This window comes from Cetorhinus maximus, chromosome 21, assembly GCF_964194155.1.
Source record: "Cetorhinus maximus chromosome 21, sCetMax3.hap1.1, whole genome shotgun sequence".
Classification (NCBI taxonomy): domain Eukaryota; kingdom Metazoa; phylum Chordata; class Chondrichthyes; order Lamniformes; family Cetorhinidae; genus Cetorhinus; species Cetorhinus maximus.
This window is the reverse complement of record NC_135899.1, coordinates 67419510-67446630: the sequence shown is the minus strand read 5'-3', so window position 1 is coordinate 67446630 and position 27121 is coordinate 67419510. Positions and strand designations below refer to the sequence as shown.

The following is a 27121-nucleotide window of genomic DNA, read 5'->3' as shown; positions in this document are numbered from 1 at the left end:
CACTATAACATTCACTCTCTCTCACTATAACATTCACTCTCTCTCTCACTATAACATTCACTCTCTCTCACTATAACATTCACTCTCTCTCTCACTATAACATTCACTCTCTCTCACTATAACACTCACTCTCTCTCTCTCACTATAACATTCACTCTCTCTCTCACTATAACATTCACTCTCTCTCACTATAACATTCACTCTCTCTCACTATAACACTCACTCTCTCTCTCTCACTATAACATTCACTCTCTCTCTCACTATAACATTCACCCTCTCTCACTATAACATTCACTGTCTCTCTCACTATAACATTCACTCTCTCTCACTATAACATTCACTCTCTCTCTCACTATAACATTCACTCTCTCTCTCACTATAACATTCACTCTCTCTCACTATAACATTCACTCTCTCTCACTATAACATTCACTCTCTCTCTCACTATAACATTCACTCTCTCTCACTATAACATTCACTCTCTCTCACTATAACATTCACTCTCTCTCTCACTATAACATTCACTCTCTCTCTCACTATAACATTCACTCTCTCTCACTATAACATTCACTCTCTCTCTCACTATAACATTCACTCTCTCTCACTATAACATTCACTCTCTCTCACTATAACATTCACTCTCTCTCTCTCACTATAACATTCACTCTCTCACTGTGACATTCATTCTGTCTTGGGCCAAGCCCCGCCCCCAGGGTGACGTGCGCTGCCTGAGTTCCCGCGGTGTTTGAGAGTTCTCGCGCAGGCGCCGTTCCGAATTTGCTGTCTCAGGCTCGGTGTTAACGTTGTGATTCCCGGTCTCTGAGCGAGCAGCTCCGCCATGGAGTATTTGATAGGAATACAGGGCCAAGACTTCGTCCTGGTGTCGTCCGACAGGGTGGCGGCCAGCAGCATTGTCGCCATGAAGCACGGTAAGGCGGCGGAGAGAGCCGGCAGGCCGGTGGAGGCCTGGGATCAGCGGCCTGCACTGACCGAGGGGGGAGATGGCGGGAGAGCTTCATCACCTGGGGGGGCGGGAATGGAGAGAGGGAGAGAGCTGCTCCATTGTGGGGGGGGGGAGAATGTAGAGAGAGAGAGAGCTGCTCCAGTGGGGTGGGGGGGGGGAGTGGATGGAGAGGGAGAGCTGCTCCAGTGGGGGGGGTAGGGGGGGGGAGAGGGAGAGAGAGAGCTCCTCCATTGGGGTGGGGGGGGGGGGAGTGGAGAGAGAGAGAGCTGCTCCATTGGGACGGGTGGGGGCGTGGAGAGAGAGCTGCTCCATTGGGATGGGGCGGAGTGGAGAGAGAGAGAGCTGCTCCATTGGGACGGGTGGGGGCGTGGAGAGAGAGCTGCTCCATTGGGATGGGGCGGAGTGGAGAGAGAGCTGCTCCATTGGGGTGGGGGGTTGTGGAGAGAGAGAGCTGCTCCATTGGGGTGGGGGGGGAGTGGAGAGAGAGAGAGCTGCTCCATTGGGGTGAAGGGGAGTGGGGAGAGAGAGCTGTTCAATTGGGGGGAGTGGGGAGAGAGCTGCTCCATTGGGGAGAGAGCTGCTCCATTGGGGTGGGGTGGGGGGGGGGGGGGGTGTGGAGAGAGAGCTGCTCCATTGGGGTGGGGGTGGGGGTGGAGAGAGAGAGCTGCTCCACTTGGGTGCGGTGAATGGAAAGAGTGCTGCTCCATTGGGGGGAATGATGGAGACAGGGCTGCTCCTTGGTGGGGGGGTGGAGGAGGGAGAATGGAAAGAGAGCCATTTCACCTGGGGTGGTGGGGCTGATGGAGAGAGAACTGCTTCATTGGTGGGGTGGGGAGATGGAGCCACTCCACAGGTGGTGGGGGTGTGGAGAGAAGAGAGAGAGGTCATCCATCCAAGTGGGGGTGCGCTGCATTGAGGGAAGAGAGAGTGAACTGCTCCACCAGGGAGTGGTGGGAGAGAAGAGAGACCTGCTCCACGGCGGGGGGGGGCAGTAACATGAGCGAGCTGAACCACTGGGGGTGGGGGCGGCTGCTTCTTTGGGGTTGGAGGGGAGGGAACCGCTGCATTGATGTGGGGGACGGTGGCCGAGGGAAGAATGTTAAAGTTGCTGCTCTAATCAAATACCCAGGAAGCCAGAATTGGAGGAGCTCTGATACCTCGGAAGATTGTAGAGCTGGAGGAGACTGCATAGTTAAGGAGGGGAGAGATCATGGAGGGACTTGAAAACAGGGATAGGAATTTCAAAATCAAGATGGTTATCCAGCGAGCACATGGGTTGATTGGAACTTAGTTCATGTTAGGGCATGGACAACAGAAGTTTAGCTAACCTCAAGTTTATGGAGTGTAGAAAATGGGTGGCTGACCAGGAATGCATTAGAATAGTCAAGTCTGGTGGTAACAAAGGCATAGATTAGATTTTCAGCAGCAGATGAGTTGAGGCAGACATGAAGTTGGTGATATTATGGAGGTGGAAATAAACAGTGACCAGTAGTCTGACCGTTTAGATACACATTGGAGGGGTTGAAAGATGTGGTGATGTAGAACTGAATGTCGTTGGCATACATATAAAATTGCTGTGTTTTTGGATGATGTCCCCGAAGGGCAGCATGTAGATGAGAAATAGAAGGGTGTTATGGGTATGGATCCTTGGGTGAACAAGGATATGCAGGAACAGGAAGGGAAATCAATATAGGTGATTCTCTGGCTACGACCTGGATAGATAAGGAAAGGTCCAGGTCAGTTCAGTCTCAGCCTGTTGGATGTTGAAGAGGCATTGGAGTGGGGGGGCAGTACGGTCAGCTGTGTCAAAGACTGCAAACAGGTAGAGAATAAAGAGAAGGGATAGTTCATGGTCAAAATCACATAAGATGTCGTCACTTGTGACTTTTGCTCCTGTGGGGCAACTTCCATAATATCGCTGCCTGGAGAGATTCAGAAGTGGGGTTCTTTGAAAGATAGGCACAGATTTGGGAGGTGGAAATGAGCTTTGTGATTTAGTAAATGGGTAGCTGCAGAAATGTCATGGAGGATGCCAAAAGAGGCTTTAAGTAACTCGCTAACTAACTGAGTGCCCTCACTTCTAATAGTGGATTAAAATACTAATCACAATGATGGCATACAGCATCCTCCATTCTGTTTACTGTACTATGATGAGAAAAGATTGGAATATTACCTGCAGGTTATCAATCCAACGTGACTTTAAAATGTACCTTAAATCTAATTCATATCTAATTAGCAATTATAGTGTAACAAAAGTCCTGTTAAACCCTCTCAGAACTACTTCTGCACACATGTTTCAGAATAAAAAATGTAAAGAGAGTGACATGTTTGGTCCTGTACCCCACAATATTCAATATTAATCTGAACATTGCAAGCAAAGCATTTAAACTTTGGCAGGAATAGAGTTATTACTGTTCATAATTCCTAAAACAATATGGTTTTAGTACTTGTTAGATCATGCTCCTTTTAAGTGCAGAAACCCATTTTAGAAAACCCATCTAGTTTTGACATTTTTTGAAAATAACATGAAGTGCAGACATCTGGAACATGCCTCCAGTAAATTATAAAGAGCATTGAAAACTTTGCTTGTATTAATTGAAGCTTAAGAAACTGGAAAATTATTGTACTTTAAGCTGGGGTTGTGGAGATCTAATGGAAATAGTCACTGTAATTTGATGCATAGATTAGTTCTTTGTGCAACAAAATGTCCTCAAAGTGTAGCATTTTCAGTTTTTAGTGATAGACATTCATAACTATTGTCCCAGAAATTTACATCCAGAATCATCAGCATTCAAATAAGAGCTACAGTTCCCTTTTTTTAAGTCAATTCTTTCAGGCCTTGCCTTGGCTCACGGTATTATTCAGCACTATTGAGCAAATTGAAAGTGAAAGTATAAATGAGCAATAGCAAACTACCAATTTCAAGGGACAAAATGGAGTTAAACATGTATTATCAAAACTACTTAATGCCTGCCCTCAATCAGGTGGGAAAAATACTGGTTAACCCCACATTTTTGGGGATGAGAATTCAAATTGTCTCCGGCTTCTTGCATATTATGGGATGGATCCAGGAGTCATTGACTGCTGGATATGCAATGGCCCATAACTAGCTCGATTTAACAAATGATAGGTAAAGGCTTATTGATGCCCTACGCTCAGTGTGTTGATAGCAATTTCTCCCTGATTAGATGCTTTTCGTACCTGAAAAATCAGAATTGTTCTGGTTTTCTTTTTGCCTCTTAAATTTGGTATTGAATATGGCTAACTATCATTCCCCCCGGCCCTGGCTGACCCCTCCATCAATCTTGAACAATATGGGGAGCCATATCTTTGTGAGGAAGAGATATTCATTCTGTTGCGTGCATGTGAAATGACAGAGTTAACTTGTGATTTGAAGAGTGTTTCATGGTTAGTTTTGATTGAGTGACTTCCTGTACTTACTGCATAAATTGTATCTTTTTGTGACAAAGATGCTTTGCTCATTAAAATCGTTGATTTAGAAGGATGGATTTCTAAATTCTGTTGGCATTTATTGCTTTGTGGTTTTTTAGCTTCCTCACTCCTTCATTTCTTTGTTTCATTTAGATTATGATAAAATGTTTAAACTGAGTGAGAAGATCATGCTGCTATGTGTCGGAGAAGCTGGAGACACCGTCCAGTTTGCAGAGTACATTCAGAAAAATGTTCAGCTTTACAAGATGAGAAATGGTGGGTAACTGGTGTGCCTCATTCACCGCTTTCAGGACTTGTCAAGATTTCAAATCACATTTTCATCTTAATGAGCAGCAATTGTGTATTTGTTTGATAGCAGGCAACTGAAATTTTCATATGGCAGCTTTTTTTTGCTAGTATTGCCTCTGTAATTAACCTGCAACTGCATGGTCTGTTTAGAGCTATTCTGGGTCCAATGTTTTGAGAGCTAAAATGAGAATTTAAAATTTTTCACTAATTCTTAGTCAGATAATATCCTCAACAGAATCTGATTTGTTGTCAAATTTCAGACAGACTTTTTAAAAAGTCTGCACGGTTCTGCATCACTCTGTATTTCTTTTTAAAGTTTCTGTCTGCTTAAAGGACCAAAGTTGCAAGCTTTTGTAGTGTTTTTATCTCTGAGTATAGGTTGATCAATATGCTTGGCAGCTGAAGACCACCAGATAAAACAATAAGTTGTTTAAACTGGCTATGTCACAAAATTCAATCTGCTGTAACCTTGTTCATTAACATGATTTTTTTTCTGTTGAGAATCTAAAAATTCTTTCTTAGTAATTTTTGATTCCTGATGAGATGACCTATCCCTTGACCACCTGTACTGCTGTGGAGCTTCAGGATTTTATACTCATTAGTAACTTGCTGGGCCACGCTATTAAGATGCACTTGTTTCTTTTTCTCTTGTTAGGAACATAGGAGTAGGCTATTTGGCCCATCGAGCCTGCTGTGCTATTTAAACAGATCATGGCTGATCATCTAACTCTCTGCCATTTTTCCCCACTATTCCCATATGTCTTGATGTCATTACTACCCAGAAACCTATCGATTTCTGTCTTGAACATGCTCAGTGATTGAGCTTCCACAGTCTTTTGGAGAGAATTCCAAAGATTCACCACCCTCCGAGTGAAGAAATTCCTCTTCACCTCAGTCTTAAATGACCTGCCCTTTATTCTGAGACTGTGTCCCTTGGTTCTAGATGCACCAGGCAGGGGAAACATTGTTCATGGTCACTGAACTTGCTTTAGCTATCTTAGAATTGTTAAATCTAATTCTGTCCTGTTACTAAAACTACATTGAAGCCTGTTCATTCTTAGTCATGTTGTAATTTAACATCTTTAACAGCCAGAGTAATTGATTCAGGTTATATCTCGACATTTTATAAATAAGATGTTTTGTGCCTGAACCTGCTATAATAGAAAGCAAACAGTATGGTTTTTATCTTGTTGAAAGTGCAGCAACCTATTTAATGCCAAAATTCTGCTAATACCTTATTTTTGTTGCTGTTTATTTTAGTTGTAGCTCTTAAATATAAAGATTGGCTCAGAGTTTTGGAATGCGTTGACGTAACAAAAGCTTGTTTCAATTATTCATTGCAAAACAGTAACTGACAGTTGAGAGATTAGGTTTCTGTTCACGCACTTGCACTATATTCAATATGGAATCATTTCTATGCACAGGATTTGAAATAAGGGCAGAACCAGCCAATTAGCTGAGTAATTGACTAATTAATCGATTATTGAACCAGACACCCGTTAGTTCCATGGGGGAGGCCCAAAGGAATCAAGTGCCCTTTGGGCACTTCATTGGCCATCGTCGGGCCTTCTGCCGCCGGGCACCTTAATCCCGGGAAACCCTGCCAGCTGAGAACTGCTGGCCCATCAGAGGCTGACAGCCTTTTATGCCACCTGCACCAGTGGGAGTACTGGCAGCTGGTGGTGATGCACCTGCCCGGGGCCCAGGATCATCATTGGACCTCAGACCAAAGGTGAGTAAAGGCAGGATGCAGATAGAGGGTTGAGGGTCATAGGAGAGGGGTGGTGGGGGGGATGTGGTCGAAGGCAGGGCAGGAGTGTGGCTTTCAGCACAACCCCCTGCCTTCCTGATGCCTGGCCCCTTGATTGGACACAGAGTGCCTGACTATGAGGGATTTCCCCCCACCCCCCCAAGAGGCCATTGGAAAACCTGACAGGGTTCTGATGGCGTGGGAAAGCCACCATTAAACCTCTGAGCCACCACTAAATTGCGGTGAGCTGAAGAGCATAATTGGCGTCCCTCTGCTGGTGGCCTGGACTCCCACAACTGCCCCTTCCGCCCTGCGACTTAGTCATGAGAGGTTTTGCCGCAGCCGGGAGACTGATACGGGGCCTCTCCTGTGAAAAGCAGGCCTGGCCACCAAGGTTCCCACTACTACAGGCTGCGTTAAATCCAGCACATGGCATGTGTTCTTTATCTTCTGTTTGTTACACAATGTCTTCTTTTTCTCAACCAGTCAGAATTGGCCAGTCATAAATTGGAGGCTGAGTAGTCACTAATGATATCTCTTTTGATCTGTTTTCACTAAATTTTAAAACGTTAGTTTCCATTGTAAGGTTTGCCCTTTTGTTGAACTGCTGTTTGAAAGGTGATATTGCTATAGACACACACTAAGGTTTAGTGTGAAAAAACAATGAGAGTATAAAGAAGTGTTTCCTGCTGCTTGCTTACTAGGTTTTTCACTAAACTTGCCACCTGGAACAATCTTTTCCATTAACTTAATATTATGGCGATACACAATCACCGGCTATTATTGGCTGCATTTTGCAGCTATTGAACTAATATAATGTAGAAATCACTTTATTTATGGTAAGAAGAACGTGAATGAGGAAAACATTCTGTTTTTATTTCAAATTTCCAGCAGCTGCAGTATTTTGCTTTTGTATGAATGAGGAAAATGTTGTTTAAAAATTCAGCTAACTCAAACTAATATTTAATTTCTGGAGCTATGTTCAATATAGGATAGAGTTTATTCATCATATCTTTTCCTAATCAGGATTTTGTGTGGTTCTTTGAAACTTCTCTTGGATTTGGTCTGTCAGTGTTCACCCATGTATTGGTTCTTCTGTGCCACAAATTTGTAACTGAAGAGAATGAGATTTAAATTGTGTAGTTCATGAATCCCTTGTTCTTTGCTACATGCCCAAGAATGTATGCACAATTTTCTCAATGTTGCAATGTACCCATGCTGTAGTAGGGTGATTAGTTTGCTGTTTACAGTAGTAAGGAACATGTTGGGGAATTTGCATTTAGCTTACCAGCCTTGGGCATTGTTTGTTGCTGGATGTCAAATGGCCAGAGTTGACATTTGAACTCAGAGTCAATGTAAACTGTGCAAATTTGGAATGCACATGTAGAAGGTTAGTGCATACTGGTCTCTGTGATAAACTACATAAGCACAGTCAAAACTTTGGATTCTATTCCAGCTATAGTGAAGCAAAATCTTTTTTAGACTTTCAGGACTGATTATTTTTAATAACTCTATCTAGGCTCATAATCCTGATGGGGAAAATGATTTTTGTATATGCTTTATCCAGAAAGAACTCATTGTAAAAAGAAAGGTAACTCAACCATGAAGTGTGCCAAATTATGTTACAGTCACAGGCATTCTTTTGCATTTACACATTGTGTTCTTATTGCCATGAAAGATTGTTAGCTTTGTCAATATTTTAGGTCAGGTTTTTCTAACCGCTAGCAATATTCTGTTTTGAGGTTTCTTAGCACAGAAAAGCCTGCCAAGACTCAGTCATTTTAGGGTAAAGAAAACAGTGTGTGCCTTCACTGGGTACGGTTGCAAAAGGGACATCAAGTCTGATTCAAATATACGTTACAGTTATGAAATAAAAATTACTTGTGAACTTTGTCAATGAAACTAAAAAAGTTATTTTTCATGTATAATTCTTTTTACTGACAACTTGTAGGTGCTGAATTTCACTCTACAGCACCAAGTTCAGGTAGTTGCGAAGTCAACTTTGAATGTTGATTATTTTCCATGCTGTTGGGTAGAATTAGTTTGGAAAACATCTGGCTTAAGTATCTTTAACCCCACATTCAACTCTTTGCTACTCTGTTACCATCTTAATTCTAGTCTGTCTCCTATTATGTCTCTTTTTATATCAGTGCAGATTAGGATATTTGTCTTTGAGAGTTTCTATTAAATAAATAGCTACCTGTATCTCGATCCTACTGGGCAGGTGGGCAGCTATCCTAATCACTTAAATGTCCTATTGAATTGTACCTTTTCTATGCATTTCATTTATGGAACACCATGACTATAACATTTCGACACATGAAAATAAATCAAGTCTGTATTCAAACAAATCAAGGATAATTCTCAACAGGCAATCATTTTGTTGAAACCCAAATACAGATTTTTGTGAGCAAGATCAATTAAAGTCAGCTTTTGTGAGCTGTGTTACTGTTCTCATGTGTTTTTATCCCTCTCAGAATCAACTTCTACCTTGAACTTGTCTTCAGTGATACATGAAATTAAAATGAAATGTACATATACAATAGCTGCATTGTTTTAATTTTGTTTTTTCCTTGAATTCCACTCCTTCCACCAAAATAAAACATTTTTCCATGCCTGCTCAGTGATCATTTTAGAACACTTTTGCAAAACATCAAGTGCACCCAGTAGCCTTCCATGAACCTTGAGTGGGGCTTGTGGGAATCTCTCAGTGTATTACATATTGAAACTGCGTAATATATCCACATTGTAAACTTCCTGCTCAGATTTGTGAGCTAGTAAATTGTGTGGATGAATTATTTCCTTAGCCATGCATTTGTGTGAATTCCACTCAGTATCTGCTTGAGACCGGGCCTAACATACTTATTTTACTGCTCTGGCTATAGGTTTGAGCCCTAGCACTGCCCTATTACTCTAGTATAATTATAATAACCTACTTTTGCCAGGGCATTAGGAGGAGGAATATTGGCCAGGACACTGCTGTTCTTTGAATAGTGCCATGGGGCCTTTACATCCGCCTGAACAGGCAGAGGGGATGTAAGTTTAACATTTCATCCAAATGACAATGCAGCTCTCTCTCTGCTGCATAAGACTTTCAGCCAAGATGATGTTCAAGTGTAAGAGTGGGGCCTGAACCCACAACCTTTTAGAGCAGACATGAGTGTTTTACCAATTGAGCTAAACAGATACAATTCTCCCTTTATTATATAACAGAGTGCATTAGATGGTATAACATTGCTTTCATAATAAAACGCTGTCTCTTTTGATTTACCATGAATAATGCCACAGGAGATTTGTGTGTGTATGTATACAAAAATTACAGTAAATACGGTTTCGTGTGTAGTTTGTTCCAAATTACACACTGCAGATTTTATCACGAGTTAAGAGGCCATTCATTATTATTTCATCATTGCAGGTTATGAACTGTCCCCTTCAGCAGCTGCCAACTTCACTCGCAAAAACCTGGCAGAGTACCTCCGAAGTCGGGTAAGTGAACAGAATATAACTGGAATGGATAACTTGTGTGTTACAGACTTCCTATATGAATGAATTTAGACTTTTGTTAATGGAGATGAATCCATAATAATATCAACTTTGAAGCTGCTGTGATCAATAGAACAGATGTTATAGCACAGAAACACACCGTTTGGTCTACCACTTCAGTACCAGTGTCTTTCTGCCCATGAGGAACAAAGTCTATAATCACAATCTCCTGCTTGTTCCCCGCAACCTTTAATATTCCCTTTTTACAAGTAGCCATAAAATTCAATTTTTAAATCCTAATATACACTTAACAAAGGTTAAAAGCAGAGAATACCAATTCTAACCAATATGCCAGGAAATTCTGACATCTTCATTCTTTTGTGATAGCTTAAATTTTGAGTCCTCTCATTACTGTTTTGTCAGCTAGCGAGAGCACACTATCACCGCTTAACCCACCATAATAGTTCATAATCTTGAAGACTTCATCAAATTGCCCTGAACCTTGCCAACACGAGAAGATGATCCTGATTTCTCAGCTCTGTAAATTGTAACCCCCTCCCTCTCCATCCAATCACTACATTGGTACCACATTTCTCCACTGTTTTTATATCAATCTCTTAGATATAAAATCAAGGATTGCAATTTTATGCTCTGATCTGCTGGAGTTGCCACCTTTTATGGGGCCACGTATCAGAACAACAAGGTACCTCTGTTCCCTATTTAAATTCTTACAATTTTATTTTTTTGCTATCCTTTTGAAATGCATTTTTTTCCATTTTTCTATATCGATTTTCATCTGTCACCCAACTGTCCATCTTACAGATGTTCTCTATAAATTAATTTTCTCAAATTGGTACTTGGTAAAATTATGCTGGATTTATAATATTTTCTACCTTTCCCAAGAACTGGAAGTTAAAAACACAGGTACAATATTTAGCTTAAGGTATAACTTATAACTTTAATTTAATGCACCAAGATTTAACATTCTTATTGATCACACTGTGTTGTTGCATAATGTAATGAAACATAGACATGTGCCTGTTATTTACATCCCAACAACTGAGTTCCCAGTGTAGGAGAACGTGCCACAGGAAGACCCTAAATAGAATCCCAAGTACATCTGAAAGGAACAGGAAGGGGAGGAGAGACATTTATCTGCTGCCACCCTCATGCACCATCTAGCAACTGTTTTTAGAGCATTGTTGACAAAAACTTAAAGGTCGATGAGCTACAGTAACACACTTGACAGCATAGGAATTGGAGAAAATATCTAATACCTGAGAATCTGTTCCCAAACCTGTTTAGTTCCAAAAGAGGCCACAAAGAGGAGAATGAAAATAGTCAAAATTGATGAGATGTGATTTTCCCCTCTTGTGAGGAATTTAGTTTTTATACCTAAATATTGTGGAACAACAGTTAGTCAATCTCTTTATAAAAACTGTTCACAAAATAGAGCAGAATTCACATTATCATGAAATGACTTTTTTTGTCAGTTGAACACTATGATAGTAATACTTTTGATCGTTCAGTTCAGTTTATAATACAAGATGAGAAACATCAAAATAGGTTTTAGGTTATCAAGTGGTTTTAAAATGTTTTTCATGTTAGATACCATGCAGCCTTCATATGCTAAGCTTACTGTTCACAATATGTGCTACGTACTGCAGGTAAAGTGACAGTAACTTTAAAATATATAATCATCAGTAACAACTACTTTTATTTAGTTCCTTTAAAATAAAGATATTACATAGGTATAATCAGACAAAACTGGATGCAAAAATCAAAGGTGGACAAAATGGATCGAGTGACCAAAAACTTAGTCAAAACTGTGCTTTAAACGAGGGAGAGATGTGGGGTTCTACGCTGGGATTTCCAGAGTAAAGAGGCCAAGACTCTGGGTAACAGATTGTATGACTGGAGGAGGTCAGAGTTGGGGAGGAATAAAACCATGATTTAAATACAAGGACGAGAATTTATTAGAGGCATTGGGGTAACAAGAAGCAATGGTAGGTCAGCAAGGGCAGGAGTGATGGGTAAGCGGGACTTGAAGCAAAATTTTTAATTTTTTTTTTAAACCCACGACTTCATCATCATTAACTATATTGGCAGTCCTCTGTCCACCTCATGACCTGCTGATAATGATGAAAGGAATTGTGCATACCCTTTAATGCATTATATCTTGCTCCTTCATAAATGTTACTGTTTCTATTTGATGCATTCATGAACTCGCCAAGTGAAAAATTGCAAGTATTCACTTATTCAACCTAAGAAACGGTGCATGAAGTTTTATTTATTCCTCTATATGTATGCATCATCTAAGACTTGGACAAGCAAAGAATGTTATCTGTATGTTCAGATCCATTTCTTATAAATCTCAGCATATAAAAACAATTTTAAATTTGACCTGTTCTCCACATGCAATTGTTGGCTAAAACCTCCATCTTTCAAGCAAATGAAGCTGCAACACCATAGCCTGTCCAGAAGTTGATGAAGCCATATTGCTGCTCTGCATTCTGCAAAACAAAGGAAAAATGTTACGATAAGATATAGATGATCAAATTTTATAAGAGGATACTTGGATATTACGTAACTTGAGGAAAAACTATTCTAGGATCTTGCTCTGGGGTGTTACTTTGGTTTGGAGTAGATAAAGCATTCTTTATGATCAGCTGATTTGGATTCAATATTGAGCGTGAGAGATGGGGTTCCACCTCTGTTTCTGGCCTTGTGGCTAATTAGGCCCTTTAAGTAATTTCCATTTTGTCATAAAGTGTGAACCTACGGGAATTCACAGAATTGCTCAAGGAACTCATTTACCTACAGTGCTACGGCATAGACTGGTAGCGAGGATAATCAAGTGTTACAGTACCCAATGCAGATATAGTTCCAACATTCATGCTCCTACTTCCCCAGAGAGCTGACTTTTGGTAATGGTGCATGATTTGTTAGAGGAAATGAGTGAAAATGGATGTTTAAGGTGTCCTACTCAAGCATGTACTACCTTGGGAGTTGACTGAGGAGTAACATTGATATATCTAGTAATGCTGCAAGGTTAGATCATGGAACTTCCCTGAATAAAGGATGGGGGAAACTAATCTCTTTAAAATTGATATCTTCAATTTGTTTTATGCTTGTATTCCATTCCCCCACAATGGCCAAAAAAAAGTTAGGGATGTCAACATATTATTGGTATGTTTTGATCCATATCCCATGGAATTTCTGAATGCCATTCCAAATTTTTATTTCCAGCGTTACCTTAGTATAGTTTTTTTCATCAGCCAGTTTACCGTAAGCTGGTAAATGATTATTTATCTGTAGCTATTGAGCTGGCGTTCATGTATCACTGTGTAATATGTTTATGGCACTTTGTAGGTTATATATAGCAGATGCAGAAGAGAGATAAATTAGAGTCATCTTCATTCTTCAAAAAATGCGCATCCTCCATGCATAATCTTACCCTTTCAACCCAACAGGCATTTAGCTTTTTGGGGAGAGAGAGAGATTATACTTAAGTGATGAAATTCAGTCCATCTCCAGGTCCAACTGAACTGTCACAGTGGTACACTGATTCTAAGGCTTTGTCAAACATGGGAGGAGATGACATGCTGCAATGCCTATTTGCAGTGACTTGATATCTTCACTTTCATTTTCAAGCTCATTAGGTGATTTCCAAAGAACCTATCATGGTAAGTTCTCTCATATAGTGCATGGAATATGTTTATCATTTGAAGAAGGGAAGCTCCATGTGAATAATGATAGTAGGCTCTTCATGTCCTCTTTGTTGTTTTACCTCAAGGAGGTAACTATTGTAATACCTGGATTTGCACGTAAAAGATGAAGTTATTCTAAGTATTTTGATATCCAAAAGTACTCTTAATTGGGCTGATGAAAATATGGAATAAATCTATTGTGCCTCCTCTTCCAAAGATTAGAATTGTATTTTTTAAATGATGAAACTTTGTGATAACATAAGAAATAGGAGCAGGCCATTTGCCCCTCGAACCTGCTCTGCCGTTGAACAAGGTCATAACTAACCACCTTATGGCCTTAACTCCACTTTTCTGCCTGGCCCCCATAACTCATGATTTCCTTCTAGGTCAAAAGTCCATCTAAGCCTTGGATATATTCAACGACCCAGCCTCCACAGCTCCCTGAGGTAGAGAATTCCAAAGATTAATGATTCTCTGAGAGAAGAAATTCCCCCTCATCTCTGTTTTAAATGGGAGACCCCTTATTTTGTAATTGGCCTTTGTGATGTAGTGACTGCCAGTTTTATTACTATAGACTTTAGCACCGGCTTCAAGGTATCACCATCTGCAAGAGGAAGTATTTTTACCACATGTGACCCCCAATCCCCCCCCCCCCCCCCCCCCCCCCCCCCTTCCAGTAAAGCACATCTGCGCATGCCAGTGCTCTCCCTGCTGTGTAGTCCATCTGGAGCAGGCAGGCTGTTGGGCAAGCCCAGGCATGGGCAGACTGCAGGGATCAAACACGGGGGACCGCGGCTGCACCTTGCGACCTCCACTAACCAAAACTTGTTAATTACCTTATTACTGAATTTATTTTAATCAGTTGTAACAAGTCACAATTGCAGTGCTCTAGCAAGGGAACACAGACTCAACCATTCGCAGCATTCACCTGTGCCATATGTTGTTAATCACATGATCAGTGTCAGACACCTAATCAGCTAGTCTCATCAGCCCCCCCATTGCACTTTGCACAGAAGGGTGGGCAAAACATCCCAATTAAATTATCCATAATTGATGATGTTGTATTGGCACTGAACCTTGCCCTCCCTTGACACCTAACGTTTTTAGTTAGCCAGCTGTTTAATTTTCCCTGGTGGATTGGAACTGTGCTCTCAATGGAAGAATGTGTTTAAAGTGAGCTAAAGGATGGAACGACACTTATTTCCCAGAACTGCGGTTGCTGCCTGCCCTGGATTCTAGACACCACTACCAGCTGCAGTTATTAACTAGACCCCACCCCCTCAAGTGATAAAATTCATGATGTTTAATATGTTTGACAGGGCCTTAACCTCTGGAGTCTTAAATTTGTATTTTTGGAATAGTAAGCATGATTGGAGACAGCACCATAAGCTTATTTTTGCAGTAGCTTTTGAAATATTATAAATATTTTATACTTTTTTCCCCCAAGTAGTATATCAGTTATCCAAGTTAAGTATTTTGTGGATTTTATGTGAAACCTATTTTTCAGTTACTATTTGAGATGACTTTTCGGTGAGAAGGTGATCGGTAGTTATGGGTTAAATATTCCATTCCTTATTCAAATGGTAAAATATTTGGATTTCATAAATCTGTTGACAGAATGGCACTCGTTAAATGTGCACAGAGTTGTGAGCGGTAACATGATGACATCACACTGAACAAGTCCCAGCTCGTTCAGATTATGTTACTCAGTTCATACGGATGTCAATCTTCTAACTAATACACTATAGTTAAAAACATGTCATTGTTCATTTTGTTATTTTGCCTCAGTGGCAACAGTTAGACACACACAAAGGCCCAGTCCAGAAACCGGAGAGCATACCTGAGGTTTTCTTTTGGAGAATTTGGAAAAGGATTTCTATACTTTTATTTAGGCGAATTTAAATAATTCTATCAAAACTGAATATTGAGCAGCAAATAGTTCTAACATGTGAAATGTGTTTATTCAAGTTGTGCATTAGAAATATTGTGGAGAGTAAAAATCACTCCATCAAACATAATAGCACTGTCAATGACGTATTCCATCACTTTGCTGATAATTGAGAGTAGACTGATGGGGTGGTAATTGTCAGGTTGGATTTGTCCAGCATTTTGTGGACAGGGCATACCTGAGCAATTTTCCACATTGCCAGGTAGATGCCAGTTTGGAGCTGTACTGAAACAGCTGGGCTTAGGGGTGCAGCTAGTTTTGGGAGCATGAGCCTTGAGTAGCATTGCAGGAATATTGTCAGGGCCCATACCCTTTACAGTATCCAGTGCGTTCAGCCGTTTCTTAATATCATGTGAAGTGAATCAAATTGGCAAAAGACTGGCATCTGTGATGCTGAGATGGATCATCTATTTGGCACTTCTGGCAGAAGATGGCTGCAAATGCTTCAGCCTTGTCTTTGTGCTGGGCTCCCCCACCATTGAGGTTGGGGGTATTTGTGGAGCCTCCACCTCCACCTTTTAATTGCCCACCATCATTCACAACTGGATGTGGCAGGACTGCAGTGCATAGGTCTGATCTGTTGGTTGTGGGATCACTTGGCTCGGTCTGTTGCATGTTGCTTCCGTTGTTTGGCGTGCAAGTAGTCCTGTGTTATAGTTTCATCAGGTTGTCACCTCATTTTTAGGTATGCATGGTGCTGCTCCTGGCATGCCCTCCTGCACTCTTCACTGAACCAGGGTTGATTCCCCCAGCTTGATGGTAATGGTGGAGTGGGGGATATGCTAGCCATATGGTTACAAATTGTGTTTGCATACAGTTCTGCTGCTGATGGCCCACAGTGCCTCATGGATGCCCAGTTTTTGTTGCTAGATCTGTTTGAAATCTATCCCTTTTAGCAGGGTAGTAGTGCCGCACAACACGATTGAGGTTCCCTCAATGTGAAGATGGAACTTTGTCTCTGCAAGGACTGTGCGGTGGTCACTCCTACCGATACTTCATGGACAAATGCATCTGTGACAGGTAGATTGGTGAGAACAAGGTCAAGTAGGTTTTTCCCTCTTGTTGGTTCCCTCATCACCTGCAACAGACCCAGTTTAGCCGCTATGTCCTTTAGGACTCGGCCAGCTCGGTAGTGGTGCTGCCGAGCCATTCTTGGTGATGGATATTGAAGTCCCCCACCGAGTGTACATTCTTTTGCCCTTGCCACCCTCAGTGTTTCCTCCAAGTTGTGTTCAACATGGAGGAATACTGATTCATTAGCTGGGGTGGGTGGTTGGTAGTAGCCAGCAGTAGGTTTCCTTGCCCATGTTTGACCTGATGCCATGTGACATCATGGGGTCCAGAGTCAATGTTGAGGACTCCCAGGGCAGCTCCCTCATGATTATATACCACTGTGCTGCCACTTCTTGTGGTGGGACAGGGCATACCCAGGGATGGTGATGGTGGTACCTGGGACATTGTCAGGCTGTTGCTTGACTAGTCTATGGGACAGTTCTGCTAATTTTGGCACAAGCCCTCAGATGTTAGTAAGTAGGACTTTGCAGGTTCGACAAGGCTGGGTGTGCTGTTGTCGTTTCCAGTGCCTAGGTCGATGCCAGGTGGTCCTTCCAGTTTCATTATCCCTTTTAGACTTCATAACGGGTTGATATAACTGAGTGGCTTGCTAGGCCAGAGAGCATTTAAGAATCAACCACATTGCTTTAACTTCTATATAATATTCAGCATTCTCCTGCTTTGGGATGCAAGTAAACCTTGAATAATGTCTCATTGAAAGCTGGAAAACTAATTTCCAATGACAAATTGTAATCTCTGCCTGCTGCACACAATTTTTTTTAATTAAATCATAGAGAGAAAAATTGACTTTTACTTGACAATAATTGACGCTTTGTGCCCTGTTTATGAATCTACAAAAAGTCTGTTTTGATTACGACATGAAGAATTATAATACCATCAAATGTATTGTAAAGGGAAAACATACTTATCCCAGTTATTTCATGAATGATATTTAATATCCGTACCTGTCTTTTTTTCCATGTGATCTTTTTGGAGTATGTAACTTTTTTAATGAAAATGTTGATTCCAAGTAGGTGGATAGTTTTCTCATTTGCAGCACTTTTTCTCTGGTAACACTTGACTCCTAGGATATTTAAACTTTGAGGGATTGGTTATGTAAGCCTACTCAGAAAACTTTTGTTCTGATGCCATAACGTGTGAAACTTGTTATTTGGCATTCATTTGATAGAATGTAATGTAATTTTAGTGCCTTTTTAATGGGACCTCTTCCAAACTGGCTCTGTTATTGTGCAAGTTCACATTGGCGAATGGCCCCATATGACAACAGCATAATTACTCAGAAATCTTGAATGCAGCTTTAAAGCAATTGTGCACGTGCAGTTTGAGTTGAATTCCCAGTTTTGTAATTGTGGCTGGGGCCCTTCCCCAAGCTCAGGGACAATCCATACAGGACAGCAGTATCAAAAAAGCAGCAGAACCACATAGTCAACAGAAATTCTACCATACCTGCCATTTAGTTTTGCTGTAAGGCATGTGGCAAATTCCATTCTCAAGGATAATTTTGGTATCTTTAACACAAGGTTGTTATAGTTTGCCTCCTTCAATGTCATTGCCGTCTTTGAGTCAATCTTGTATGGTAGAGGTAGCAGAAAACATTAGCCATCGACTTCATCACAAATTGTCCATTCTTTATATACACAAATACCATGTTCACTTTCTTGAGCTATATTTTATACTCTGTGGCATCGAAGCATTCATTTGAAGACAACTTTTAAGATCAATTTTAGCGTGATTTCTTTTACATACAGGTTAAATATATGAAATAACCTTGATTTTAGTGACATCTGAAAAAGTGGCACCCTTTCAATTTTCCCTTATTCATCAAGTTAACTCATCTTTTATGAGATACCCAGCTTTAAAGAGATATGAATGATTGTGACTAAAAATTTCACAGTTATTCAGCACTTTGTTATAATATATTATCATAATTTTCATGTAATTGTACCATGTTTAAATATTATTTGAGCTTTTCATATTTTTAATGTTTTTCCAAATTAATATGACTGCCAAGGAGCATTAATGCTCTGAGCTGATTTTTGGGTCTTCAAAGTTGATAGTTCAGGCCAGGAGATTTTCATGATGGAAGGCAACGATTAAGTATTAAATGCATGGGGAATCTGAGACCCACATAGAACTTCATTCAGCAGTGAAACACTAAGCAAATAGGTTTTACAGAAAATATGCATTTTAAAGGTTACTGTCAGCCACTGTAGAGAAGTATTAGGAATGCATGTGGTTGCAAGTGGAATTGTGCAGGAAACCAGTATTTGGCACTTAGTAGCACTTGTACCATTTTTATGAGTGGCTACAGAATGTGGTGATCGTGGGTTTTATTTTACTTGTGGCAGCTGATGGGTTCAAATTTACTATGTTTAAATGTGTTCATATTGAATTCTGGTGTTTTAAATTCCTTGTGCTCTCTGACTACTTGATTACAGCTGTAGCAGAGCTGAGGGGGGCATAGTTATGCAAGCTGAAGGACTAAATAGGAAAGGTGTTCCAATTTCTACTGCCAAATATATATCACTCGTTCGGAAAAATGAGAGCTATTTACAGTTCATACACTTCATGGATGGTATGAATAGCCTATTTTATATGGCACAAATGGAAGAAAGCATTGCAGCTTCTGCAAGAAGTTCTGATATGTTTTTTTAAGACTCCAAAATGTTGTAAAATATTTTACTTGGACCCTTCAGAGGAAGCACTTGAATACACTAGTATAAAATAAAGTTTCAAGCTATAGAGTTTTACAGTAAATGCCAGGGAAAATTTGTTTTTAAAATTCTAAACAACGGATTTTACAAAACTTCCAGCAGGTAATAGTTTCAAAGCTTAGAGTTAGGCTTAGTTATTAAACTTTGAAGTTGTGAAAATGATCAAATTTAATATCGTAGCCTAAAATTAACATTGATTGTCAGAAACAGATTAATCTTTTGACGGTTAATCTTTACTTTTGAATCTTCACTTGGAAATGATACGCAATAAAATTCCAATTTATTAACTTGGCCCTTTTTTTCTTAGAAAACACTGCTGAAAGTAACCATTTTGATTTACACAGCAAATGGTAAGTGTAAAGTGTCAGGATAACAAGACGCCTGTAATCCAGGGCACAAAGGGAATCATTAAATATAACCATTTTAATTAAGAACTGGTGAAAGAATGTTTAACAGGAGAAACTGTCACACTACTAGATGCTGTGATTTGATGCTGTATGTACAATAGTTAACATAAAAATGTTAAGCTATTGAATGCATTAATAAAATGCATTTGAAGGTCCAGTATCTGCACCTCAGATATCTTCCCAATTTACCTGCCAGTGTTCTTGTGGAGCTAAGGCCTATGTGAAGCACTCCCTTGTTGCAAAGGCTAGGAAGGACAGTTTCTTCCTTCAGAATCTAACCTTATGGTGCGTTCAATATGGCCCCGATTGTTTTATGTTTGAAAAATTATGACTGGTGCAGCACTACAAATTTGTACAGCCGTCTGGCAGGAACACAAGTTCCTGGACCTGCAAAGCTTCATGCACCATTTCTCCTGCTTCTGGAACTCTGTTCCTTGAATGCAGATATTCCATTGTAGAAGATAAAGCATGCATTCAGTTTTTAGGAAAATCTGACTTGTTTGTCAATGCAATTTCTTGAAGTCTTCCTTTGTTCCAGCAGCTACCGGACACATATTTGAAACATTACTCTTGATTTTATAAAAAAAAACCTCCAGAATAATTGAGGCTTGTACTTAACTGCCATTTTGAGAACTGTCACATTGCAGTAAATCACCAATAGGGGACAAGTTCTGTGACACATTTGGTTTTCTTTTAGAATCATCTAGGCCAGTACTACCTTGTGCTTAATTATTTAGGAGTAAAGTACAGCTAGCTACATTTCTAGAGAGAGGTGTTAACTCAGTACCAATTACTCTTCCTGCACTGTCGAGATTCATTTTTAGTTTATTGGAATTTGTCTTCAAATTTGAAAAGTTTTTTCCCCAACTACTGTAAAATTAATTTGTGCTGTGAGCAAAAGATTTTCCTTTTGAAGGATAATATGTTAATGTCCAAAGTATAATAGACTGGCATTTTCTGAATCCTCTCATTTCTACATTTTTTTTGTTGTTTACTTTGATCCTTTCTGGTGAGAGGAGAAATGTTAAAACTTCTGAGTTTATTTCATTCTTCAAATTCTAAGTATAGGTACTTGTGTGTGCAGGTGTGCTTGTGAATTTTATTTTTCAATTGTTACCATTTCCCCATCCCAACAAACTGGAGGTGATGGAGAAAGAGAAATATCTTTGCTTCCCTAAAGGTAAAAATTAGGTTTGTTTTTTTTTGCTTTTAAGTCTGCAGAATTTTTTTTATAACAAAATGTGGTTGGGTTACCTCTGTGGAGAATGGAAGAGATGATTATACAATAATAAATAGCATCAACTTTATTTGCATTTTACTGCCATGTGTTCTGACTCGGAAATGACCATGATCTTTCTTCAAATGCCCTTTTTTTTGTTGTACAGCCTGTTTGTTTGAATGCACAATATCTTTAAATATTTTTACGCAACCATGAACATGCAGTATCTGTACCTTCTGGGTTGCTACACGATGGATCACACATGCAGCTTACAGGGAACATTGGTCATTTGTATCTTTAATGCCACCAGTGCATAAACCCATTGTGACTGCTGTGTGCTCATTTCAAATAGTGACAGAAGTAGATCTCATCTGGGAAAGGATTATTGTACAATAATAGCACAATGTAATTGGTAAACTCTTTTGAAATTGGAGTTGCTTTGCTTTGAGATCCTTTGCTAGTGTCACAGATTCCCAGAAGCTTGAGTAGCTGGCTGCAAGGCAAATGTTACACTGCAAGGACTCATTAAAGCTGGCTGCCAGGAAGACTTGTGTTTAGGGGCTCTTTAACGATTCCCTGCAGTTTTGTATTAAGCTTCCAGTCCACTGTAAGAGATGCATGCTTTTGGGACTTAATATGGGTCTTGAGCAACATAAAAGCTACTTGTATTTATCTAGCAAACACTAGAGTACATCAGGTTTTCCTTTCATCCTCTTATTCCACCAAAGATTGAGGGGCAAAAGATGTGGTATTTGCTAATTATGAAGCTAAATCTTTGGTTTTAAATCTCCATCTTAACAGGAAGTTCGCTCAAACTTCTCCATGGAGATAAGTTTGGCTGCCCTGGGTTGACTAAAGACTGGGTTTCTAAGATACTGCATCGGGGTATTCTTGCTTACCAGTTGGCCAAAGAGATATCTATATCTGAGCCATTTATTTTTCAACCAAAAAGAATAATGTAGATAGGTGATGCAGGCTTTGGATTAAAATGGTGATTTTGTTGCTGCTTATTGTTATGATTATTCTAATTCTTCCACCAAAACTAATAAATGCTGAAGAGCTAATATTTCAAACCTTTCATCATTACCTACTGTTCAAAGGTAAAACAGCAGCTTCACATATCTGTCATTGGTCACTTGCTTTTCCCTGAACCTGAACTTATGTTTTTATTTTTTCCTCCCTTCCTCTCCCCCAAAAAATACTTGGATTTGTTTTAAGCAAAGATTTGATTACCAGGTTAGATAAATTAGAAGGTAAATAGGTTGGCACAGCTTGGGTGTTTGTTGCAACATTGAATTGTTTTGCTGTGATTGGCCAGGAAGTCAGTCAGTAAGAGTTCCCTCTTCAGTATTTTATTCTTTCTCAAGTTGTGCCGGCTGTGGTGCAAGTTTCTAAAGATTTAATTATGGCTGCTGGGGGTTGGAAGAGGTCCAATATGAGATTAACGCTCCCGCTCCCCTGCTCAGTAGGATACTTCCTCACTCTCTGCTCTCTGCCCGAACTGTGAGCTTGTTTCACCAGATGTCGCAGAGAACCTCGTCAGTAACCTGCCTCTTTTTTTTCCTATTTGTTTTTTAAATTTCTTTATTAAACTGTTAGCTTGGTTACCACGTCTGTGTAATTTCACACAGTTTGCTTGCTAACTTCTATTAACTAGTGTTTTTTTTTTAATCAAGCCTAAAAAACCCTTGCACTTGTTAAACAAGTGATAATGAAAATGTGTTTTTTTTTAAAAAACTGAATACATTCAACAGCTCCGTTTTGAAGCTTTTTATTTAAAGCTGTGAATGATGATAAATCCATTAGAAATAATATTGTCCCAAAATTGATGCATTGATAATCCAATGAGATTTGGATGTAACAGCAGCTTTTTCAATCTTGGCTTGAGTTTCAATTGATGGTGTCTTAAACCTCAAAGATTATTTAGTTAACCATCATTCACATGCTGTCTCTTGCTTGTTTTCTCCTGTGCTGCATCCATTGGTTGTAAGAATGCACTGCATTTAGGACAGTTCCCAGATCAGTAGGACACTTGCTCAGCTGTTCTCAACATCCAAGAAATAAAAACTCACTATTTTAATTTTATTAACATCAAAGGTTTATTTTTAAATTATAGAAAATTTAGAATTTTGTTAAAAGGTGATTTAGACCTGCTGGAAACTCAGTCTAGCTGCCATTAAAACTTGTACAGCAATACCTGAAAATTGTTCAGTGGGATAAATTTTATATACCCTTGGATACATGTTAGAGACCTTTCCTTTTGCCTGAGATTGGTATTAGCTGTCCTGCCCCATGTGACCTAATAAGCCAATGGTATACATAGTCTGAGGACCATGGCTTGTGTCCATTTATGTTTTTTCTATGTGGTACACTAAGGCATCCCCTTTTCAATCCCCTCTTAAATGCAGTATAGTTATGGTTCTGCATAAGATACAATATGTTACGCGACTGGCAATATAAACTCACTGTTGATTACTGGCAAACTTTAGTTATTCACTGTCCTGTTGTCCACCATCAGCCATTTGACAAGGGAGGGAAAATACCAAGGGCAAATGCATAGTAACTGTGTATGAGACTCAGATGTATATGCGTGGGATTGTTGGTTTCTGATTTGTAGATATAAAAGTAGTTGTGCCATTTGTCAATATACATGTCTAAAACAACTTTGGGCCATGTTATCAGTTTGCTCCTAATCCATGTTTTTACTAGAAAAATATATATTCTCCCTTTCTTCCAGAAAATATGAAAGACCAGACATAAAAGCATAATTCAAGCCCAAACTGAAGTGTCTGTCTACAAAACCCAAGGGTTTCAAACCGTTTTAAATGCCAGTTGTTTGTTTATCTTCATATTTATTGTATTTTTTTTAAATTTAGCTATGAGTCAGCCACAATACAGTGGTATAGCGTCACTTCAAACCCCATGTTTTGTTCGCAGTGCTGCAGCATTATAAGGATTAACTTCCATCAATGAATTAGCCGGAAACCAGGTATATGTTTGCCAGGCATTGACACGTATCAAAGGAAAATCAGTGCTTCAATTTTATTCATTTCTGCCAAAATAACAATACAGTATCAGAATACTCAAGAACTGAGCATTAAAAAAAAATTGGGATGAAAAAAACCAAAAAATATATAGATGTCAAAATGCCCATAGATAAGAAATATCATTGATATCTTAAGCCAGCTAAGGGTACTCGGTTGACGGTTTTGATTGGTCTGCTCGATTTAACTGGGTGATTAGTTGCTGTTATAAGAGTGTCTTGATTTTGGCCACCTATGATTTTATCTGTCCGATAACAAATCATAGTAATCCTCAAATTTAGTTCATTTCCTTTTTAAGAAGTCGCTTTCAAGGGCCAATCATTAGTTAAGACACAAGAAATGCATACAGAATTTATTTACAGAATCAAAAAGTGCTGTTTATCTGAAAGGTTGTCAGTTTATATTGAGTGGTGATTAACCTCATGAGCCTAACCCATTTTATTTTTTAGACACCCTACCATGTGAATATGCTCTTAGCTGGTTGTGATGAACATGAGGGCCCTGCACTGTACTACATGGACTACCTGGCAGCTCTAGCTAAAGCCCCTTTTGCTGCTCATGGATATGGAGCTTTTCTGACACTCAGTATCTTGGACCGATACTATAAACCAGGTGGGTGTAATTTGTGGTGAAAAGAATCTTGACATGGCGCTGCAGATTCTTCTGCACTTGTCTGATTTTCCAGCTACTTTGAATCACAGGACTGAAAGTACTTTTCTGACCATGTGAAAGCCTGGATTTACACTGCAATAATGTGCAGTTGTCCTGTTTGTACCAGCAGCCCTGCATTTTGCCACTTTCAGTCACTGATGTTCCTTCAGTCTGTTGTGATTTACATATACTACTTTAGTCAATATTGGCTCCTTGATACAACAAAGCAATCAGCCTACTTCTTCTTGGGCTTATTAACTTGTTTCAAGATTTATTCTCGGTTTTAATATTCAATGGTCAAGCTGCTCTCGGACATAGTTGTTAACCTTCAGCCAATCCAAAGAGACTCCAGCAAGAAGCAAACATTTTCCTCTGGAGCAGCCAATGTACATTTTGTGAAGCCAACTGTGAAAATCTGGTAGAAATGAACTTTCTATATATCAATTAATTTAAGAATTAAACTGTTTCTAAATTTGGGATGAAATTAATCATTTGGTTAATGTTTTAGTGAATTGGTTGCAGTCAGTGGTTTGAATTTAATTTTTACCAAAATACATTTCAGTTGAATCTGACATTGTGTAGTTATCTCTGCCATTAAGGAGCGCAGGCAGTTGCTCTTTAGGGAGAAGAGGAGAGAAAGAATAAACTTAAAGTATACCCTAGTCAGTTTTTTCTTCTGCAGCAACACCCTCATGAACGCTATTTCTAATCTCATGATAATTAGATTTTAATCTTGTTTTGTAAATTCCAAAACACACGTAGCCGCTTTAAGATGTTCATGAACTCGAATCCTTCTGAAGCAGCTTTAAAATAAAGTATCTTTTAGATTAGAGAATGTACATACCATATGTGACCAAAACAATTGTATTGGCTAATAAAATGTACAGAAAAGATTTTGTCCAATTAAATAGAATTCTGGAATCACAAGAATTGTACAACTACTGGGCTTTTAACTCGCCAAGATCATGTTTTTGCACCCCGTTTAAAATTACTAATGTTTAAAGGTTAAAAACTTTGCAGTTTCTTTTTAAGCGCGTGGTGAATATACTTGCTCTCACTGTGTTAAGTGGCATTGACTGTATCACAGATACTAATAGTAGAGGAAGCACAGGATTGTACTCTTAGAAGTAGAAAGCACGTGTCACTTGCATTGATGAATCTAGTGCTCAGCAGGAGGCTGGTGAAAGAAGTGCGCTAACTGCAGCCGGCATCTGCAGATGGAGCTCATTTTCACACTGTTTGTAATAAATTGAATCTGAGGTGCCTGTCCTTTTCCCGAGTTTGGACCAGGAAAAGGAGGCGGATTCTGATGCGCTTCGATTTCCAAAAACTAATTGATTCGTTCCAGCTTGCGGTTTGAGTGGGGCTGATTCTGTTTAAAAACCCTGCTTTACATATGGACTGTATTCAGCTGTGAGTCAGATAACTTCTGTTTTCAAGTCTGGACTTTATTTAATTTTGTGGGGCGGGGGGTTGTTTTTATTTGAGAAGACTTAAAAATTGAAACAATGTGTGTTTGCAGATCTCACACGCGAAGAGGCAGTGGAGCTCTTGAAGAAGTGCTTGAAAGAGGTGAGGTCCAAATCTGAATACAGTTGTATAGGAAAATTTGTACAATACAAAGAAGAGTGTTCAGCTGTGGGATTTCTAAAAATTGTTGCATATGTTTATATTTTCACACATGACATCAGATGAGAATAAGATAGTCTGGCCCTTACATTTCCCTTGTATTGCTGCTTTCTGGTCAGGTAGCATTAGGTGTGTTCAGAGCAGAGCAAGATTTTGTTTTCTTTTAAAGAGTGCTGCCTGGGAGTTACTGGGTTTTGAAATTCATCTGCTCTGGATAGGCAGCCAATAAAGGAACAGTGCGTTCATCCTTCATTTTATGCAAGTGTTCTCTGGCACCAGTTGAGTGGGAATGTGGGTTTCCACCTGACCTGAAATGGTCTTTTTCTCCAGTGTATAGCTGTATTCCTGCTGCTAAGATTTTCTAGTGTAGTGTACAAGACAAGTTTCTGCTTTAAAAGAATCACATTTACAGTATCTTCAACCTTTTGAATCACAGCTGACAGCAAGAATAGCAAGTGTAAACTTTGTACTTCATTTTGCAGATTACAATAGAAAATTATTTCCTATTGAACCTGTGTGGGATAAAATGCTTCAATTGTATCATCAATAATTGGAATGTTAATTTTGTTAGATTCACTTATATGTTTCTTCTTTTCTCAGATTCAAAAACGATTTATTCTGAATCTTCCCTCCTTTACTGTTCGGATCATTGATAACGATGGTGTTCATGATATGGAGCAGATTTCTGTGTCAGAAATATAATTTTACTTTCAACCATTTTTTTTTGTTTTTTACTTTCTGAAATTTGTGTATATGAGCTCAGAATAAAGGCTGGGATTCACACTAA

The 27121-nt window shown here is 39.5% G+C and overlaps 1 protein-coding gene across 2 annotated transcripts; it reads left to right on the top strand.

Annotated features, from left to right (window-relative positions):
* The first annotated feature begins 751 nt into the window (after window positions 1-751).
* Window positions 752-27121, top strand: psmb2 (proteasome 20S subunit beta 2). Of its 2 annotated transcripts, XM_078567069.1 has the most exons (6): window positions 754-929; window positions 4550-4672; window positions 9871-9941; window positions 24504-24666; window positions 26228-26277; window positions 26935-27121. In XM_078567069.1, exons 1-6 carry the CDS (start codon window positions 839-841, stop codon window positions 27034-27036), a joined length of 600 nt encoding a protein of 199 aa, XP_078423195.1. In that variant the 5' UTR covers window positions 754-838; the 3' UTR covers window positions 27037-27121. The 2 variants fall into 2 exon arrangements, with proteins under 2 accessions (XP_078423196.1, XP_078423195.1); XM_078567070.1 differs by lacking the exon at window positions 4550-4672 and having other exon boundaries at window positions 752-929.

What these genes read in the sequence shown, in the direction of transcription:
- psmb2 (XM_078567069.1), top strand. Translation starts at nt 839, where the DNA reads ATGGAGTATTTGATAGGAATACAGGGCCAAGACTTCGTCCTGGTGTCG. An exon ending in CATTGTCGCCATGAAGCACG is followed by an intron (nt 930 to 4,549) that starts GTAAGGCGGCGG and finishes TGTTTCATTTAG; the next exon opens with ATTATGATAAAATGTTTAAA. An exon ending in GGACCGATACTATAAACCAG is followed by an intron (nt 24,667 to 26,227) that starts GTGGGTGTAATT and finishes GTGTGTTTGCAG; the next exon opens with ATCTCACACGCGAAGAGGCA.